Source organism: Peromyscus maniculatus, chromosome 6 (assembly GCF_049852395.1).
Source record: "Peromyscus maniculatus bairdii isolate BWxNUB_F1_BW_parent chromosome 6, HU_Pman_BW_mat_3.1, whole genome shotgun sequence".
Taxonomy (NCBI): Eukaryota; Metazoa; Chordata; class Mammalia; order Rodentia; family Cricetidae; genus Peromyscus; species Peromyscus maniculatus.
In genome coordinates this window covers 94,074,989-94,096,183 of record NC_134857.1, presented here as the reverse complement: position 1 = coordinate 94,096,183, position 21,195 = coordinate 94,074,989, and the positions used below count along the sequence as shown (strand labels likewise).

The 21,195-nt window shown below is 34.2% G+C and overlaps 1 protein-coding gene across 1 annotated transcript in view; it reads right to left on the bottom strand.

Annotated features, from left to right (window-relative positions):
* Col11a1 (collagen type XI alpha 1 chain) overlaps positions 1–21,195 on the bottom strand; it is a 201,646-nt gene that overhangs the window by 8,895 nt on the left and 171,556 nt on the right. Inside the window, exons 55-63 of the mRNA XM_042279780.2 lie at positions 12,585–12,638; positions 12,357–12,464; positions 11,788–11,841; positions 4,289–4,342; positions 3,319–3,426; positions 2,766–2,819; positions 2,630–2,665; positions 2,479–2,532; positions 798–1,047 (exon numbers count right to left, since the gene is read on the bottom strand). Coding sequence (XP_042135714.1) covers positions 798–1,047; positions 2,479–2,532; positions 2,630–2,665; positions 2,766–2,819; positions 3,319–3,426; positions 4,289–4,342; positions 11,788–11,841; positions 12,357–12,464; positions 12,585–12,638 — 772 coding nt within the window. The remainder of the gene's footprint in view (positions 1–797; positions 1,048–2,478; positions 2,533–2,629; positions 2,666–2,765; positions 2,820–3,318; positions 3,427–4,288; positions 4,343–11,787; positions 11,842–12,356; positions 12,465–12,584; positions 12,639–21,195) is intronic.

Here is a 21,195-nt window from a genome sequence, read left to right as displayed (position 1 = left end):
GTAGCTGTCTGGCTATGTGTGCATCAATGGAAAATGATGTTAAAAAGAAATTTAGTTTTATTTTATGTCTATGGTTGTTTTGTCTGAATATATGTATGTGCAATTTATGCATGCTGATTCTTGTGGAGGCCAGAAGAAGTTCCAAGTATCCTCTGGAACTGGAATTACAGACAGTTGTAAGCTATCCTGTGGGTGCTGAGAACTGAGCCCAGCTCCTTTGTAAGAGCATCCTCTGTTTTTAATGCCCTCCAGCTCTGAAAACTAAATTTTTGCCACAAGTCATTATTATTTTTACATATTGTATTTGCTAATTCCATGGATCAAATATTCAGCTGTTAAGCTACTTAACTTATAAATATTATTCAGATTAATGCACTAAATCATATTAACATATCTGTATTAGTTAATATTAATGCAATCATTTTAATATAAGATTAGTTGTTAACATTAAGTCAGTAAGTTAGAAATAAATGTAGTTGCATGCATGTTTGTGCACATATAATATTATGCTGTTAGCCATTTTTATGGTCAAATATATCTGTGCTAATGATAAGTATCCAAAAATAATCTTGTCAAAGTTTAATGAAACATGATATTGCATAGGATTTTCCAAAGCATTTCTTGGACTGCATGGGATAAATAAGTTATTTTTTCCATCTACAAGGCTGAAAGTAATAGTTATTTGGTTTAGTTTCATTTAGAGACATTATTAATTATATTAACAAAAATGAATGAGCTGACAAGGCACTTCAGTGGCTGAGTAACTCAGGGCATTGGCTTAGTCTTTGTTGACATACCATCTGGGAAATCAGGATGGCTAAGTTGCAGGTCTTTACATGTTCGTGCTGGATTATTCTGTGTGCCCATGGGAAATTTCATGTGTTCAATGTCTTGTTTCAGAGAATTGAGGGAACCGAATATTTCCTCCATTCCATCTGCATAATCAAGTATATTATCCCCTGCATCGGCCTGAATGCTTTCAGTGTGTCTTCTTGTCTTCTTGGGTGACAAGATAGGTAAGGGCTGGATCACTTCTCCAGGAGGACCCTGTAAGGGGATGGACATCAACATTATCATTTCAGAAAAGAGGATATTCTGTGAATTTACTTACTACTTATTATATTCTTTTTAGGAATTATTTGGGTTAGCTATCAGTAGCTAAACAAATAATACCTAATATATGAAAAGATTTTTAGACATATATTTATGTAAATTCTTTTAAAAGATCATAGTAGAGATATTGCAGTAGGTATACAAATCAGATCATTGCTGGTACACGATCTGTAAATTAACATATTTTGGAAATTTGCTGACATGTTATATAGGTCACTCTGTTACTTAATAAATTAGTCTTGACTTATATAGCATTACCACAACTAGATATCAGAATTTCTGGGGATTTGAACACTGGTACAAAGCTCTTAGTTTATCCAAAATTTTTTCTATTTTATTCAGTAATAGCTTCTGAAGTACTGAAAATATCTGCCCTATATCATATTCAAATATGTATAGATTTATATTATTCTGTATTATTCTGGAAGTAAATGCTGTCAACTTGGATTTACCCTTATGTGAGAGTTCAACCACACCAAATTGTTAATCCATATCATCACTGGTTAATTTGGGCCCAACATATATGTACATATGGTGTTTCTGACCTGAAGCTCAATAATTTAGAATGAAATCTTTCTCATAACTTGAATGATTGTAGATATAATTAAATAAGATGAAATCACTTTGGGAGGTCTAGTGCATTATGCTGATGTTCATATGAGAAAAATTGGTCACAGAAACACAGGTCTGGGCAAGTTGAAAGAGTAGGAAAAGGATGTCATGGATAAGCTTAGAAGTTCAAAATAGCTCCTTTTCCCACAGCTTTCAGAGGAAACCAAGCCTGTGAGACTTTGTTTTAGGATTCCAAGCCTCCACAGTGGCAGCCTGCTGAGCTTCGGCCCTGTGGTCTGACTAAAGAAATACACAAACAGTTGGAGACACTTGAGCATAAAAACATCATATGATTTTTTTATATATAGGTCTACACTTTAATACTAACACTTTGGAAAATGTCACTGCTAATCAATGGAACTTACTATTATTGTTTCGTGTATCGCTATCACCATACGCAGTAGGTAAAAACACCATGGGATCTGAGTTTTCATCTTTATAACTGGAGTCAGTTATAAATATATTTCTGTGGGCATATATTCTGTTAATTTCATGTGACCAGGATGTGTATCTTGAAAATTTGATGTTTATTATAGTATACAATTAAAAAATCTTTATATTTAGGAGTGATATCAATTAAAACATGAATCTTGACATGTAGATTGATTACCTAAGGGAACTAGTTGCATTTTCTTACAAAATCAATGTGTTACGCAGAATTTGTTTTTCCCTTTGTTATGAAATTCCATAGAAACAATTGCCTGCACCCATTTGCCTATTAATAGAGTATTTTTCTTGCTAATATACACTTACTGGAGGCCCAGGAGGCCCTGGAAGACCACTGTCACCCTTCTGGCCAGTAGGTCCCTGTTAGAAAGCAAACAGGAGAATCTATGAAGTGAGAAGGAAATCCAACAGGCTTTCATATAATGGAGCATTATATGGAAATTAGAAAGGCACTTACAGAAGATCCTTTGTTACCCTTCGGGCCAGCAGGACCCTAGAAAACACAAAGACAAATACCCAGGTAGAAGTGTGGACTATAGATTGCACTGACATGATTGTCATTTTACCTCATGTTTCTTTTCTATTGAACTTACTGGTAATCCTGGAGGACCAGGAGGGCCTATGGGACCAGCAGGACCTGGGATGCCCTAGGAGAGAAACAGCATCAAACAAACGTAATTAGGTTCTCATTTCATTTCATTTTCATGTTTTGCCACATCCATTACAAAGCTCTGAAAACTTAAAAATATCTAAGAATCTTTCATTATGAATAAAAGAGACTCTTTTTTTTGTGGTAATCCAAACTTTTTGCCATTCATTGCAATATAGGCCTTTCACATTATGGCTCTACCATGAAAACCATATGGACATACATTTTGGCATCCCTATAGCTCTCAAAATAAGGTTTGCATGTGATGTGTATTCAAGAATAGTATGTGCAAACATCTACAGCATTGCATCTTTTATTACTTTAACACAAAACATATTTTTAATTTATTAAACTATTTAAAAAACAGCATAGGTTAAAGCAGAATACAATAAGAGTGCCCTAAAGCACTGCAATGATTATGATGAAAAAATGTGCGATTGTGCAGCTATGATGGTGCTGATATAATGAAGGGGGAGAACCGTCTGCACTGTACTCACCCCATCCCCTTTGGCTCCTGGGGAACCTTGAGTCCCAGGGAGTCCTCTGTCACCTTTTTCCCCTTGTTCTCCAGGAGGACCAATCAATCCAATTAAACCAGGGTGTCCCTATAGAAAAGAAAGTAAACAAACTTCAGTAATATGCATTATAGCCATGATTAAATTCTAGTCATAAAATATTTAATTATTAAATTCATGAAACATAATATCATCAAAGAATGGAGGAATTTTTTAATAACACTTCTGTATGAAATTTAAAGTTCAGAACCTCCATCTCATATAACAGACCATTTACTGCTTACAAGTGCAGGAGTATTACTGATAAAGAATTTTCTAGGAACAAGAATAATAATCATTAGTGCTTCATTTGTGATAAACTTAAAAAAATAATGTCCAAATGGAGTATTGGAAACATAAAAACCAGATAATTCATTATTTTAGTAAGCATCTCATTTAATATGAAATGTTTCCTATTTTTCAAGGGCTGTTTTGTCCTTAGAAGAGTTCTGGAGATATAAAAACCATCCAAACCATACTAATTCCATTACACAAATGGCTCAGTTTTCTTATGTGGTAAAACAATATAAATTCTGGAAGAACATATTATTACTTGAAAAATATTTTTGGCTTAAAATGTTTATTTTCATGTTTAAAATCATAAAAAATGGTCACTGCTATTCAGTCTATTTGCGGGGCGAGGGGGGGTTATTTAGCATAAACATATGCTATCTCCATACAGTTTCTAAAATGGATCCTTGAAAGGAAACAGCACTTATGCTGGAGCATTTTTTCTCACACTATCTGCATACTTTTCTACTCTAAATACATTTGAGAATCTGAGAATTGTTGTCTTTACTCATGATCAGAATGACAGTGGTAGGGTTTGAAAATGCCTTTTAAGTGACTGAGAAAGTTATCACATTTGCTATTACTGTTACAAAGTTCTAATAACACATTCTTTTAGTCTTACCTTTTCACCCTTAGAGCCAGGGTCACCTTTGAGACCAGGTAAACCAGGAGGTCCCTGAATGCACAGAAAATGAATAAATGTATTGAGGATGGGCATTACGGCTTGAACATGAAACATCCCCCACCAGAGCCTGTGTTTGATTCTGTTTCCATTTGCTGGTGTTCTTCTGGAAGGCTGTAGAACTCTTCACTCTAGGCCTAGTGCGCACACAGAACTGTAGGGATGGGCAGGAAGGCTATAGGCTATAGACTCATCTCTGCTCCCTGTTCAGCCTCCCTTATTTGAGCATGCTGCCACCAGCTTCTGCATTAGAGACAGTAGCTGGTTCCAGTCACTATGTCTTCCCTGCATTGCACCTTAGAGCTAAAATAAGTCCTTCTTTTTCCAAGTTGCTTCTCACAAGTATTGTGTCTCAATGTCCAAAAAAGGCTATGCATTAAAAATTCACATTTTGAGTTGTAGAGCAGGTTTTTTTTTCTTTTTTTAAAATACAGAGTTCAGTCAAGGTTACTTATGATTAGTGTTATTGCATTTGTTAGAGAAATTTGTTAGACTGTAGAGAAATTCATGGTCTTAAAATATCATGGAGTTAGTGAGTAATCATAATACTGATAATTTTGACTATATAATTTGAAATAATAAAACATATGAATTCTCATCTGAGAAGAAATCATAAATTATTAGTTATAATAATTGAAGCAGAATAGATTTACAAATTATATATGCATAAATACTTCTATGGTAAACTCTAATTGTAAAGGTTCCAATATTTTCAGTAAAATTAAAAAAATAATTCAAGATTTTAATAATCAAGAGACATTTGAAAACACAGAAAAAATCAGATAAATATTATGTTGTTGTTTTTGAGTAACAAGTATATTGGGATGACTAGGAATGGTAACTAATCCTGTAGAGAATTAAAAGATGACTTCTGGTATACTAACTTGAAATCATAAAGGCTATTGCTAAGTCTCTGAATTCTTACTTCAAGTTCTGTTTATACTCTTAAATATAAGCAGATATACTGTGATCTCTGGAGAGAAAGATATACTAAGATAGTCAATGATCCCAATATAATTTAATCCTACATCTTCAATATTCACAGCAATAATAACAAAGTAGTTTTTTCATCCTGTTAACATGTTAGGAAGAGTCACTTAAGTTATAAGAACTGGCATGCAATTCAAATCCAGGAGTCTGAAAATGCCCAACATTCTCTTAGCCTATTGAACTACTTCTCAGAGTGGTGAAAATCACCAAGGAGAAGAGTTACTCAGCAAGGTAATGCAATATATGTTAAAGAATGGCAAGGCAATTTAGCAAATCATTAAAGGTGAGTCACAAAGGAAGTGCACTGAATCAGATTCCAAAAATTTAAAGAAAGAAAAGGCTCATGCATATCAGACAGGAGAATGAGTGAAAACAATATTCATTATAAGAATTTACTGAACAGAATTAAGGAATAAAAAGAAATGTACAAACTTCTCAAATCTTAATTGGAATTTCTTACTTGTGAGCCAGAAATGGTTTTAGCAAATTGTAATAGAGTGCTTCGAGTGCATCTATATTTTAGAATATTGATACTTGACTATTTTTCTTTGCCTTAAAAGTTTATTGTGATTAAAATGCTTGCAAACTAAGGACTCTAGAAAGATCAAGTGGATGCATTGGGTTGGAAGGTCACAGGGCCAATATATCAATGAGGTTGCTACATGACAAAGTCAAGAGGAATGGTATGCTTCAGTTTTGCTATAGATTATTGTAAGCCTTAGAAACCACCAGAGTTTTGGAAATAATCAATGTAATACAATTCCTTTTTTAAACAAAGAAGCAGATATGAGCTTACAAACCTGATAGGAAAATACAAGGACTCGACCTAAAGTCTATAGACTTGACCCAACATTATTTTCTTCTTCCATTACAGTGCAAAGAACACACATAAAATGTAGGGTTTTCTTCATCACTGAAGTAATTGGAGTTCATTCCTAATCGTTTATTGAAGGCCTCTCCCAAATTCTTCAACTTTTGAAACTATTTTAACAATGAATACTATTAGCCTTTTCTTTTATACTTCCCAAAATGCATATCAAGTATAATTTCTAAACTAAATATTTTACTTTAGAGACAGGAATTGAAATATAAAGAAAAGTACTTCTATACTAATTTATCTCATTCAAAATGTTAACATTTCATAGCACAAAACTATGACATTTATCTATTTAAGTAAATATTCCAAGAAAAGTGTGACATCATGTTAGCAACTAACAGCTTACATCATAGAGATGTTCAAATTGATAAGCATGGGATAAACCTTATATACAAACGAGGTGTTCTCAAATTTAAAATTCAGACATTGTTATGAACAGTTTGAGTTAGTAAAAAATCTGCATATTTTCTGAACCACTGAAAGTGAAACTGTTGAGAAAACAGATGCTGTCAGGAGGGGGTTGAAGGAAAGGATTATTTATTTGATTCCTTGAGGTTTTTTTGGCGTTATTTGTCCCCTCTCTTCCTTCGGTACTGATGGTACTGATCTCCCTCCCTCCTCCTCATTGGAGCTCATTATCTGTTACTCTGTTTCCCACTTCATATCACCTATATCTTACCAATTCTCTCACACTTCGTGTGTGTGTGTGTGTGTGTGTGTGTGTGTGTGTTTGTGTGTGTGTGTGTGTGTGTGTATGTGTGTGAATGAGTTAGGCACTTAGCTTGACTATGATAACCCAAATGAACCACAGACTAACAAAATCTCAGTCAAAATTAAGCACTTTTCAAATGGTTTGTCAGAAGTCCAAGTGACTCCCCAAACAATATAGCCCACTTTTAAAATGGCTTTACATGAACCCCCAGCAGCACATGTTTAAAGAAACAATGTACATGGGTCAGAGAAATCACTAAATAACCGATCTTGTGGGAACACTGGCATGAGTAGCACACTCAGTGTTAGAAGGAAGAGGTATAAAAGTATGAATAAGCAGTTCTAACAAAGACGATTGCAATAAAGGACCACACATGTGTTCAAGTAGCAGAAACCACTAAGAGTCCTGGTTAAACCTGACACATGCCAGTCAAAAGTCAGCACATTGTCTATACATTGAAACTATGAAAAGGGGCCATATTTCTTCCTTTCTCATTTTATATTCAGTCTATCAGGCCCATGAGATGATTTATAAAAAATTGTTCTATCAGAGGGAAAATGACGTGCCAATCACTGGGCACCCACAGCTCAACCATTGTTAAAGTCACACATGTCCAAGTCCAAGACCTTCCACTCCTGAGATTATTCACCATATTTAAAAATAAAAATATGTTAATGTTAACATAATGAAAGAAGAATCTAGCTTAAAATCTCCCTAAATAAATAGCAAAGCACAATGCAAATGTTATCACAAATTTCTTACTCCATCGTAACTGAGGGGAAATTCTAACAAATATAATTCCTCAGGTTTAAGAAGAAATGTATTAGACATTGAATGTTAAATTCATTTTTAAATTTTTCTATAAATACTGTTCATGGAGGAGTTTAGAGGTAAAGAACATTATTCTACATTAATAAGATCCTAGAAAATTACAAACCATGATGGATATGATATTGTTAATCCAAATCAGACTTATGTTTTCAGTGACTGGAAACAAAAATTAGTAATGTTATGACAGTGAACACAGTTATAGATCTCTCTCTCTTTTTGTATGGAAGAGATTAAACTCTGCATAGAAAAATATGATTCCAAGTGTTTATTCTCGGTTATTTCCTCTTCAGGATATTGTAAATGGAAAGCCCTTCGGGAAATACATAATTCATAAGCAATAAAGAGAAAAGTAAAACAGCAACCATGCATTCATAAACATTCAAAATATACAAGGGAATACTCCACCCTGAACTGTTATGCCCTGTGAAATACCTGCCTTGACCTACAATTCACAGCTGTAGAGCATTGGGTTTTAAGAGAACTGTACACCTCAAATGTGGCTCAGATGATAATAGTAAGAAGTAGTGCTAAATTAAAAAAAAATCAAATATCTGCACATTTAAACACATTTAATCACTACAGAATGCCACGTATTGCAACCCTGTTACAGAGTTTATGTGAAACATCAAAGAAAACAAATTAAACTATGATTCAGTAACCCATCTCCCTTCTCTTTAGGTTTGTAGGCTTAAAAATTGATGCTGTCAGGTATTTATAATTTTCTGAAAAGAAGATATTTATGATATTAAAATTGACAGAAAATAAAACGGAGTAGTTTTATAGTATCACTGAAATGAATAGGTGTTTAATATAAAAAATATGTAACAAAAATTTTACAACTACTATAACATTAATTATGCTTGTAAACATGCTGTTTAAATTATTTAACAATGTTAACTGTGATCTTAAAATGGACATCTGAATTTATTCAACATTCTTTGTTTTAAGACTTCTTGATTGCTCAAGAGGTAATTCTACTTATAAAAAAAACAGTCTCATCGTTGTCTTTTCAGTTTTCTGTTAGATTCATATCTGCTATGTATTTGTTTTGAATTCTGTGGAGTAATTTTAACTGTGTGTATGTGTGTTGATATCTCTCTCTCTCTCTCTCTCTCTATATATATATATATATATATATATATATATAAAAGAAATGTATTAGAGAGAGAAATATATATATATATATATATATATATATATATATAGAGAGAGAGAGAGAGAGAGAGAGAGAGAGAGATACAGAGAGGATACATACAGATTCAAGTTATAGATTATCACAAAAACTTAGTTTTATAGCTGAGCACAAAGAGTCACTTTTGAAATATAGTACCTGGGGTCTGAGGCAAGGTCTCAAATCAAAGCTACTCTGAGCTACATAGCAAAATTAAGGCCAACCTAGACTATGTAAAGATATTACCCATTTCAAAATGAAGTTAAAAAACAGAAGTTTTTGTTGTTGCTGCTGTTGTTGTTGTTGGTGGTGGTGGTGGTGGTAGTGGTGGTGGTTTTTAAGAAAACAAAACAGGAACGCTCTGATAAGATCTGTGGTCAAACATTTCTGTATAGGAAGTTTTAGGCAGCTTCAAGAAGAAAAGACTTTATAGGGAGTTAGTTGTGGAGATCTACCTACATAGTCTTGGATGTGAGTGTGAATGTCTTTGTAGCTAGGAGGAAAACATAATTTGAATAAAGAAATATTCATATACATTTCACATGGACTATTTTTTAAATCCAATGCAAATCTGTCCGAACTTTCAAATATTTTAGTCTCATCTCCCACATAATTTATCCTCACTTAAGCCTCTCTGCTTTCTTAGTAAATGGAAGCCAACACACAGGTGATCTGAGAATGACATCCTCTGTTTGCCTGGGACTCACTGAGCTACATTGTAGCTGCTCTAAGAATAGTTTCATTTGCCTTGTCAGCAACTTCTAGTCCAGAGTATTAGCTATACATAAATGTGATTTTAGGTACTAATTAGTCACACTCACTGAAAATGTAACGCTGATCATTTAGAAATAGTTATAATTATTTCCTTCATTTGATAATTCTTTATTCAGTGGTATTGCTATCCATTAGTTTTGTAAATGCTTTACAAAGAGCTCATCTAATAAACATAAAAACCTATTAGGAGGAAAATATCATCTCTGTTAACTTTAGTTAAACTTAATATCATTTTATGGGATAGGGACAGCTGCCTTTACTATTCTCCCTGTGAAATATAGAGGTTGGATGGAGAAGGAGCATGGATCCTAATGTCATCCCACAAGCACATAAGATTGGTAATTTATTTAAACAATGTGCTTGCCTTGAGAGTGGGTAAGTTTAACCTGTATCTGTAATAATATTTCTCACTCTTATTAAAACATGTTACTTCTAAAATAAATCATTTTTAGCTGAGTAGAAAAGCTCATTATATACGGCGTTCTGCAGATGCCTTCTCTCCTTGCTCTCTTCTGCTGAGGACTAAGTAGCATTTTCCAGATATCAGACTGATTGAAGTTATGAAAAAGCTATATGTAATATATTCACATCATAACATTCCCAAATGAAACCAGCAGCCAGGGAATGAGTACGTGTGTGTTGGGCCCCCCTAATGCTTACCATTGCAGTTTTCCAGAAAGGATTTGAATTGTTCATCCTTCTTATACTGTAAACTCACATTTGCTTAAGCATTAGAAATACAAATTTTGCAGACTTTAATCAGCTGGTGTGTCTGATGGTTTTATTTTTAACATTAGCTAAAGGAAATCTCCAGCAATGTGCTTCTATTTCATCTGCTGAAAGGTCAGAATGCTTATTGGAAAATCTAACATTACAGGGAAGAAAAAGAACCCAGGTAAATTTTAGGGTGATATTTAGGGAAAGCATTTTCCTACCAGACTCTGAATCTGCAGTTAGGACTTTACCACATCAGAGGAGAATATTTCCTAAATAGCCATGCAGACCTAGAGCTTACCCAGCTTCATCCAGGGCTCAATTTCTATGATAATGAGATTATGTATAGAGTAGATAACTAGTAATCTCCTGCATCAAGTCAATTAAGGACTTGACAACAGTTATCCAGTTACTGAATAAGCAATCTAACTTCTCCAGTGTGAGTTTCAAAAGATTTTAACACATGAATTTTATTGTGGCTATGATATTATTTGTGGCTTCCTTAATAAAAGGGATAGCTAAATAATTAGAGTGTGGTTCCAATTTTTATGCTTGCTGCATACGTATATATCCTAAGTAAAAACTATGTTTAGGATAAGAGAAATGCAATAAAAGTTAAAATTACTTTAAGAAAGAATTTGGTTATTTAAAGTAAACTGTATCATATTCCCTTGTTGTGAATACTGTTTACTTCTTTGATTAATATTTCAGACACAGTTATGTAAAAATCGATGTTTAAAAACCTGTACCAATTGAGTCAATTTGTAAATGAAAGAGACTTGGTAAACAATGATTTTAAAGGACATGTTTTCACTATCACTTCATGTCCATATTGTATCAAGAACAACTTCGGACCATAAGATGTGAGGGGAGCCCATGCTTTAGTGCTTTTATTAAGCACGCTCTTTATATGTGGAATTCACTGTCCAACTTCATCATAAAAACAATCACATGCTCTTTTAGAGCCCAGGATAATGTCCTGTTTCTGAACCTATTTATCTCAAAAGGAAAACCATCTATCTGGGCAGCTATCACCTTTGTATGCCGACGTTTCTCTATACATGAGGGCCCAGAAATGAAGTTTAATCACATGCACTTTGGGGAACTGTCTGCACCGAGAAAATAACTGCTTGCACTTTTCACAGTATTTCCTTCAGAATAGAAAATACAGTTTTTCTTCTAAGGGGCACGAAGGAGGAATATTCTCTGAGCCAAGTGGCATATTTAACATGCTATTTTTTTCTTCCTTGAACGTGTAATATTCTCTCTGGAAAAGTAGAAACCTCTTCATAAGATAGCACTCACAAATTCTAGCTCACAAACAATTTTATTTAGGAAATCCTCTATAAATAATGAAAAATGTCACTCACCAGCGGACCAGGTGGCCCATCTTGGCCAGCAGCACCGGGGAGTCCTTGTTCTCCCTACATAAAAGAAAATGAAACTTTGCTAACCAAGACAATATTTATTACTTTTAATGTTGGATGTACAGAGAGAAAAGAAGTTGCATCTGTAAATTGTACCCCCTCAAAACACACAAATACTGTAAGGTTGTTTTCTTCTTTAATTCTCTGTTCCTGTGTATACACATATACTCATGTATACATGTACATATAGTTATATAAACACATACAAATCCACAGATATATACAAAGATATGTATACAAAATCTTTTATCACTGTGACTTTAGCACTTTGTTTTCTTCTGTTTTAGTAAATTAGAACTCTACCATAAAATCAAAAATAATTGAAATACTTAAATATTTTTAAATGTATTATTAAGTTATTTAAACTGTCACTTAGTAACATCTATAGAAACACTGGATTTCCATAAAGCATAATATAAGTTATGAAGCAACAATCTCACAAGCATTTTAATTTATAGATATTGAAATTTAAAGTAATTTTCACAGCAGTCCCTCTTAGCACAGATGCTCACCACAGGACCAGGGATGCCTCGAAGACCTTCAGGACCAGGCTTTCCAGATGGACCCTGAGGTCCAACAGGACCAGTTTTCCCAGGAGGCCCTTCAGCACCAGCTTCTCCCTGTTTGAAAATGAAACATATGGGTACATTAATAATGATAGGTACATGTTATCATTTAATGTGTTGACATGGACACCTTTCCATGCACGAACGGCATAACATCTCTTCTACATGTTTTACCTTAGCACCTTTTTCGCCTTGCCTTCCTTCTGAACCCGGAGCACCAGGAGGACCCTGTAAATATAAAATTGTATTGAGAGATGTACCACCTTAAAAGAAACAGTGCTGAGGAGACAACTGCTGGTAAGACTGCTAAATTATTGTTTTATATTACTTTTCTGTTTAAAACGTAATGTTGAAATTTAACACTATTTTAAGCAAAAACTGCTGTTTAGATCATTAAGATAAACCTCTGGCTAAGGAATCCCAGATCACTACATAATATCAACATAGACAGTACCAAGGCAGCTTCTCAAACACGCTGATGAAGGGCTGTGTAGAGTTGCGCATAATTTTAAACCCAGTACACAGGAAGCAGAGGCAGGTGGATTGCTGTGAGTTTGAGGCCAATTTAGTCTACACAATGAGTTCCAGTTTATCCAATGCTACACAGTAAAACCAAGTCTCAAAAAAAAATGCTGATGAAAAGTACTCACCACAAGTGCAAATAATAGAGACTTTTTGTAATTTTGAGTTATTCAGAATGCCTTGAATATATCAAACATTATTCGCATCTTTATCTTTAGGAATATTTCAGAAGTGCCTCATTCTAAGAACACCTAAATATCATTCATTCTAGAATCATGCACCAGCAAAAGAAAATAAAATTTGCAATCATGAACATCAACAATATAAGGAGTTTCATTCTTCTGGAAAGATTTAATTCACAAACATGTAAGATTAAAAATAATTTGATTTTTAACCTCTAGGACTAGAGATGAAAAATTATTATACTCAAAATATCACAGAAAAGCATATGTAAAGTAAGATTGGGTAAGGAACTAATGATCTATAAGTAATTTTTTATATTCCTTCCAGTTCCTATTGCTTTCCATCTTGCAATTTTCTCAGTGATCATATTTAACATTATTGACAGCGATTGGATATGGAGGTTGGATAAGGTAGGAACAATGGTGATATTTCATGAAATAAAATTTTTGTTTTAGATGTTATCTAAGTATTCTACTGTGCATACAAACTTATCTTCCATGTTATTTCTCAACACTGTATTTACCAAATTAAATAAGTATCAATCATTTCATCTAGTCTCATGGACTCATTCTAGATGTGATAGTCAATGAAGACATTTTTAGCCGTTTATTTTTTTTCAATAATAGTACTGTAAACTCACTTATTGTTGGACAATCAAGGTGCCTCAAAGTATGTGTAGAAATTTTATGGTCTGTTCCTTAAGATGGCAGTAATATGCAAAGTCATAATAGATACTTTAAGCGCAGGCCTTTGGTGTGCTCATAGGGCTTATTTTTTAAGAAAGAGAAGCAGATCCTGAAGGACCTGTTGCAGTACATCTGTTTATTCAGCAGTATCTGCATTGAGCACAGCTTTAACTTTTCCTACTATTATGATGTTGAGGCAGACATTGTATTATTTCCCTAGTCAGTGGAATGTATATTTTAAAATATCACAAGGACAATTATTCAGAAAATAGCAATAATAAAATTCCCTGGAGCATCAGTTCCCTCTCTCTTCCTCTCGCTCCTTCTTTCTGCCTCCCTCCCTCCCTCTGGAGCTCTCTCTTTCCTTTCCTATTGTTTCCTTTTCCTCAGGATACCTCTGTGGTGGTTTGCTTCTGAAGGCCAAGGCTAATGTGGTAAGAAGTGCTTCCCTTAATATAGACTGTGGATGTTGAACTGTCCAGCCTGCACAGTGAACCAAGTGGATTTTGTTCCTTATAAGTCACACTGTCTTTCTGTTTGGTAATAGTAAAACACAAACAGATACATTCAAATCCCCTGGGAAATCTGGTTTCAGTTGTTTCTCATATGTTTGCATAAAAGAAACTACTTAAGTTTCCCTAAAAGCCACCATTACTACATTTTCCTACTCATGAGAAACAGACATCATACAATTTTTTTTCCACTATTAATAGTTTACAATATGATCTTATAATTTGTTCATTCTGCCACTCTATTCTCAAATATAAACATATTATTTATGATACAAATTGGGCTATGTGGCTGGGCGGTGGTGGCGCACGACTTTAATCCCAGCACTCGGGAGGCAGAGATAGGCGGATCTCTGTGAGTTCGAGGCCAGCCTGGGCTACCAGGTGAGTTCCAGGAAAGGCACAAAGCTACACAGAGAAACCCTGTCTTGGAAACCCCCCCCCCAAACAAAAACAAAAACAAACAAAAACAAAAACAAAAAAAAACCAAATTGGGCTATACATGATGAAATAACTACAAAATAAAGTCAAAACCATAGGAGTATACGAAAATTTCTCACAAAAACAGAGAAGTAGGCTAATAAAAATAGTACACATAAATTGTATGACGATGAGGTCAATGTATAAAATATATATTTGATCAATTTTACGGGGAAGAAAAGCTTTCTAGGGAATTTTCTGTCAGATCTGAGTCTTACAGTGTGGGTAGATAAGAGGTTTTTTGTGATTAACACTTTACTTTCTGATTGCTCTTGTGCAAGCACAAAACCACAGGATTCATGGAAATGATGTTCTTCAGAGACCTACTGGTGATGCTGGCAGGTTGTTTGCTGAGATGCATGTACAATGTGAGTGTACTAGGGTACGTGAATGAGCAATGGAGCTTGTAAATCAAGGAAGAAATCATAGATTCAGAAGGGCCCTATTGTTTAAATATTAACAAAATAAACTATGCTAATTTTAATGTGAAATTAACTACCTTGGGAAATATTTACATACATATTAAGTGAATGAAATATTCGTTTGACATTAAAAATTGCAAGTTGTTCATAAGCTAAATACTAAAATTTTGAGTATTTAAAATTAAAAGTAAAACATCACTAATTTGGGATTTTTTTTCAGGAAAATTAGAATTATTTTTAAATTTTTTATTTATGTGTATATGTGTTTGTCTGTAGGTGTATATGACATGTATTTGCAGTTACCCCATCAAGACCAGAAGATCTGGAGCTGGAGTTACAGTCAGTTGGGAGTTGCTAGATGGCCATGCTGGGAACTGATCTCATGTCTTCTGGAAGAGCAGCAGTGCACTTAACTACTGAGCCATTTCCCCAGCTAGTGGTTCCCAATTTAAATTGGGATTTTGCTCACATAATGACTTTGAGAGGTATCATTTACTGATGAATAGAAATGTTAATTGGATGTATAATTTATTTTAGCATTACCATACATTATCTACTCATATACATATATATTATAATAGAAACTTTTCAAGGGCATTTGTAAAAGTAAATGTCTTTATTTGAAATTTAAATTAATAGCATATCTTTCCAATATATTAATCCATATTGCTATGAGTACACAAATATAATAAATAAGCATAAAATACAAATGTATATGGTATCATGTACATGTATATATGTCACCATAATGAATAGGCTCAGTTTTTAATTCTTTAGACCTTTAAGTTTTTAAATATGCAATAATTCACTTTTGAAATATTTACTATTAAACAAATATCACTTGTTTTATTTTTCTTAGTTTAGGCTTGCCTTTGGCAATGAGCTAAATCCAAAATTCAATTTACTATGTTAATTTTCAGATAATAATGTTAAAATTAATTTATTCTTTGTTACTTGCTAGGAACCAGAAGCTGGGTAGCTCAGAGACCTAGGAAATAACAAACACAACCATAATAATAATAATAATAATAATAATAATAATAATAAAGTCAATGAAATGATTCCTAATGGTACTGTGTTATACTTCTAGATTGGAGCCTAACATAATCATCATCAGAGAGACTTCATTCAGCTACTAATGGGAACAGATGCAAAGAGCCACAGCTAACAGGTGGAGCTTGAGGACACCACAAGAAAATGGACCACCAAATCAACTAACCTGGGCTCATGGGGCTTACAGAGACTTCATTGACAAACAAGGAGCATGAAAGAATCTGACATAGGTCCTTTACAAATAGTTTATGGCTGTTTAGCTTGGTGTTCTCATGTACCTCCTAACAATGGGAGTGGTAGCTATCTCTGATTCTTTTGCCTACTTTGGGAACCTTTTCCCTTCTACTCGGTTGCCTTGTCCAGCCTTAATATGAGGGTTTGTGCCTGGTCTTATTGTAACTGGATATTCCATGTTTGGTTGATATCCCTTGAAAGCCTGCATTTTTCTGAAAAGAAATAGAGCAGGAGTGAATCTGAGGGAGAGGGGAGATGGGGGGAAGGGACTGAGAGGGGAGGAGTCTGGGGAAACTGTGGTTGGGATGTAATATATGAGAGAAGAATAAAAAAGAAAGAAAGAAAGAAAGAGAGAGAGAGAGAGAGAGAGAGAGAGAGAGAGAGAGAGAGAGAGAGAGAGAAAGAAAGAAAGAAAGAAAGAAAGAAAGAAAGAAAGAAAGAAAGAAAGAAAGAAAGAAAGAAAGAAAGAAAGAAAGAAGGAAGGAGAGAGGGAGGGAGGGAGGGATGGAGGGAAGGAGGGAGAGAGGAAAAAGAAGAAAAGGAAAATTATTTCATTCAGTGTCGGAGAACACAGTAATCTAGACAAACCAGCCACTATCTCCATCAGATAGTGTCTGCTTAGAAGAAACCACTATGAGTGGGACTGTTGACTGTTAACATCAGAGAAAAGAGTGAGGAAGAAGGGTTATTTAACCCTTATCTGAGAGTCTCATTGCTCAGAGCCATTTGTAAGCCATTCTCCCCTAATTCACTTCCAGTAGTAACAGGAAGTACTGGATTACACAGGTGTGTGCATGTGCTGAGGTGGTAGGGGTGGGGGTAACTCCATATGCATAGCTATGAGGAATCCCTCATCTAACCTGAAGAATTTCTAGTGTGGCTGCACTGGGTTGAATCACACACTGTAAGTAAGCCCCCCCAAAACTCATTAGTTTAGACTGGAAAAAAATACCTCAGCAGTTACGAGCACATACTGAACTTGTAGAGTCCCTGAGCTGGGTAATATTTGTTTATATATATACATATATATGTATGTATATATATATATACTTATATTTAAGTTTATATATATATATATGTATATATACTTATATTTAAGAAAATCTTTAAATTCATTTGTTGTGGATATCGCTCTGTATAAATAAAATGCTGACTGGCCAGTAGCCAGACAGGAAGTATAGACAGAACAAGCAGAGATGAGAATTCTGGGAACAGAAAGGCCGAGTCAGGAGATGCTGTCAGCCACTGCCATGAGTACCAACATGTAAAATACTGGTAAGCCACAAGCCACGTGACAAGGTATAGATTTATAAAAATGGGTTAATTTAAGATAAAAGAACTAAATAACAAGGAGCCTACACGGCCATACAGTTTATAAACAATATAAGTCTCTGTGTGTTTCCTCAGTTGGGTCTAAGCCGCTGCTGGACTGGTGGGTGAGAGAGATTTGTCCTGACTGTGGACAAGATAGGACTAAAAAAATTCCAGCTACATTCAATAGTCCCCACGGTTGAACCTTGGTGGAATCACACTTTGGGTTATTGTTGTGGCTGTATAGATCCTGTCTACTCTTTCTCAAAGAAGAAGATTATACAAAAATCAATTTTAGAAATACTTGAATTAAAGGCCAGGCAGAGAACACTTACTATAAAGACAAATTGTGTAAGAAGTTCCATGGCTCATTGATATAAGTTGCACGATTTTCCAGTGCTTTAAGAAAGTATAATTTTTTACCAAATATTACAAATTCATAACCTAAGGTACATGTGCTACAATATTATAACTTAATTTTCCTACTTGTTCAATATCTATATGAATGATGTTTCTAAGTATAATTGTCACACATAATGTTCTAATCAATATTCTATTAGTCTATTAGTTATGAGAACACACAGAAAAAGTGGTAACATCAGTTACTAGTAATTTCAACTCCCATTATAAAACATTACAGCCAATTAGTTATTGGTCTGCTTTCCTTTTGCCTCCAATGCAGGCAAAATAAAGGTAAAAGATATGTTTCTTTCGATAAAATCTATATTATGCATAGTGAAGACTGTACATTCTAGGTGGGCTAAAGAGAGTAGTTTGTAAGGTACTGAACTATCCCATAAACCCGCTGAAGAATTAGTACAGTTATTGTGTAGAAGCACTGTTAAACCATTGGTCATGTCTCTGAAGATGCTAGTCATTCTAAGAGGCTGGATCTCTCAGATGAAGAACTCAGGCCAAACCCCTCCCCCACTGCAGATCTCCTTCTCTGCAACTGAGATTTAAGAAATCATCTGCTATGATTTACAAATCTTCCCCTTTGATCCAAGTACTCAGATCCTCCACACATTCTTGACACATAGGCCATCTCAGACTGAAAATACACAGTGTGAAACTTTCTGCCACCTCTAAAAGACCTAATAGTCAAAATCTGGCTTGTTGTTGGACATTAAACATGCTATTTACATCTCCTTGGTGAAAAGTGTTCTAGCAAGAGTCAGTTCTAGAAATGTTTGAGTAAGTCACTTAATTTGGGAAATTTCTCTGAAGGCTTTGCCCTAAAGGTTCCTCCCCACCCCTAATCATCTTGCTTGCCTGCTTTCTCCTACTCTTATTTTAAACTCTCCCTGCTAATGAAGTCCCTCTCCAGGCTTCAGTGGAAGCTTTTCTTCTCATTTACTGTGCTGGAATGCTGTTTGTAACACTTTGTTCTGTTCCTTTTCTAGCCCTTTCCCATGACAAGGCCCGACATGGTCGCCAGGATCATTCTCTCAATAAAGCTCATTTCTGAAAGGTTATGGGTGAGTTGCTTTTTTGAACCCACTTGCTGTACCTTTCTGCTTGCATGTCTAGCAAGGGTGCTCTTCCTACATTCACAGAGGCAAAATGAAATTAACTGTTGCACCAGACACTGCTGCTGGCCCGCAGGAACACAAAGGTATACAGACATAGATTCTCAATTCAGCTTCGGTTTACGGAATCTACTCTGTACAGTGTATGAGCAGAGTGACGTCATAAGACAGTTACGTTTGACATGCTTCCTTCACAATCAACTCCCTGTTTTGTCACAGTTTTACTTATCACATTTTCCCAGACTTGTGTTGTTTGGTAAATACATTTAATATAAAAAACACTAAGTGGAGTAATTTAAAAAAAAAATAGTTCATGAAAAAATACTTAACAATATTTGCTACACAAATTTGTGCTTAAAATACCTAATATAAATATCAATTTCAACAGTATAAAACATGCATTAGATTACTAAGTGGAACACTTTTTGTACGTGTGTCAGTGAGTTTAGAAATGATATTTATTAAAACACAAATGACAAAGCAGGAACACAATATTAGGCAAAACAAAGCTTTCTATGAGGTTACTATAGATTAATTGCTCAGTGCTTTAAATAAGTATGATAAATTATAAATATTACAAAATAGAAACACCGCACTTAATGCCATGGTTTAGCAGCATGAAAAATCAGATGGGATACTCTTTTGTAACAATAAAACTTCTACTCAAAGAAGTTAACAATCCCATACTATATTATTTTGTATCCAAATGATTGATAACCACATCTGTCTAATTCTAATAAAATCACATTCTACATTATTTTGTACTGCTACTACAATAAGACAATTCCCAGTTTCTAGGTTTACAAGTCAGAAAAGCTGTAATAAAATAAAATAACCTTTTTACTATTTTTCTAACATTTAAAAATTAATTTAAAAATATATGTGCTATATTTTGATGGTATTCTTTCCTTTCCCCAAATTTCCTGAAGTTAATGTATTGTTTTTAAGTAAAGATTGAACTCTTGAATAAATCAAACAGGTGGAGTTGTCTTTAGTTTACAAGAGTTCAAGCTTTAATTATTAATGCCAAGGTGAACTTTATTTTGTTATTAAAGTTTTGGACAATGGAATAGCATCTCACGCCACTTAAACAGATCTTACATTGATGGGCAAAAGTAGATTATTTTGTTTATCAGATAAAGTCAGTTTATTGTGTTGGTTTATTTAACTTAATACGGAAAGCACTTCAGCACATTGAGCTAAGCAGCTCTCAGGTTAGAGTTAAGGGCTTCACATTTCAAAGGAAGAAGACCTGCATGTTTAATGATCAACAGTGCTGACCTCAATTCAATAGTGCTCCACTCCATCCTAATGAATACGAATATTTTTATAAACTTGGTGTAGTCATCACAAACTCCATGTAATGCATCAATACAAAGCTTTTCAATTTTTTGTTTCCAGTGAGTGAAATAGCTTAAAAACAGCCCTTCATATTTTAAAGCGGTATTTAAAATGAGCAAAAAGATGAGCCAAAATTTCAATATGGATTATCTTAGAAGAATTTACTCAAAATCAAACAGGTATAATTCTACTATAGTACATACTAATAACAATAAAAATATGATACATGGAATGACTCAGGTAAGTCATTTGTTATACTTAATTATTAGTATATGTTACTGTGTGTGCATAAAATCAAAATCAGTACTTTGAAAATTTACTATATACTACTTTTAACTGTTATAATCTACTGTATTTCACATAAATAACCTTATATTAAATTACTATTAATCATATCCTTTCCCTACTTTATTGACTTTGTAACTTATATTTGAATGTTAAATATATTTATTTTATTTGAGACACATTACTTAAATGAAGTAGCAATTCTGTCTTCAAGTTGTAGATTTAAGATG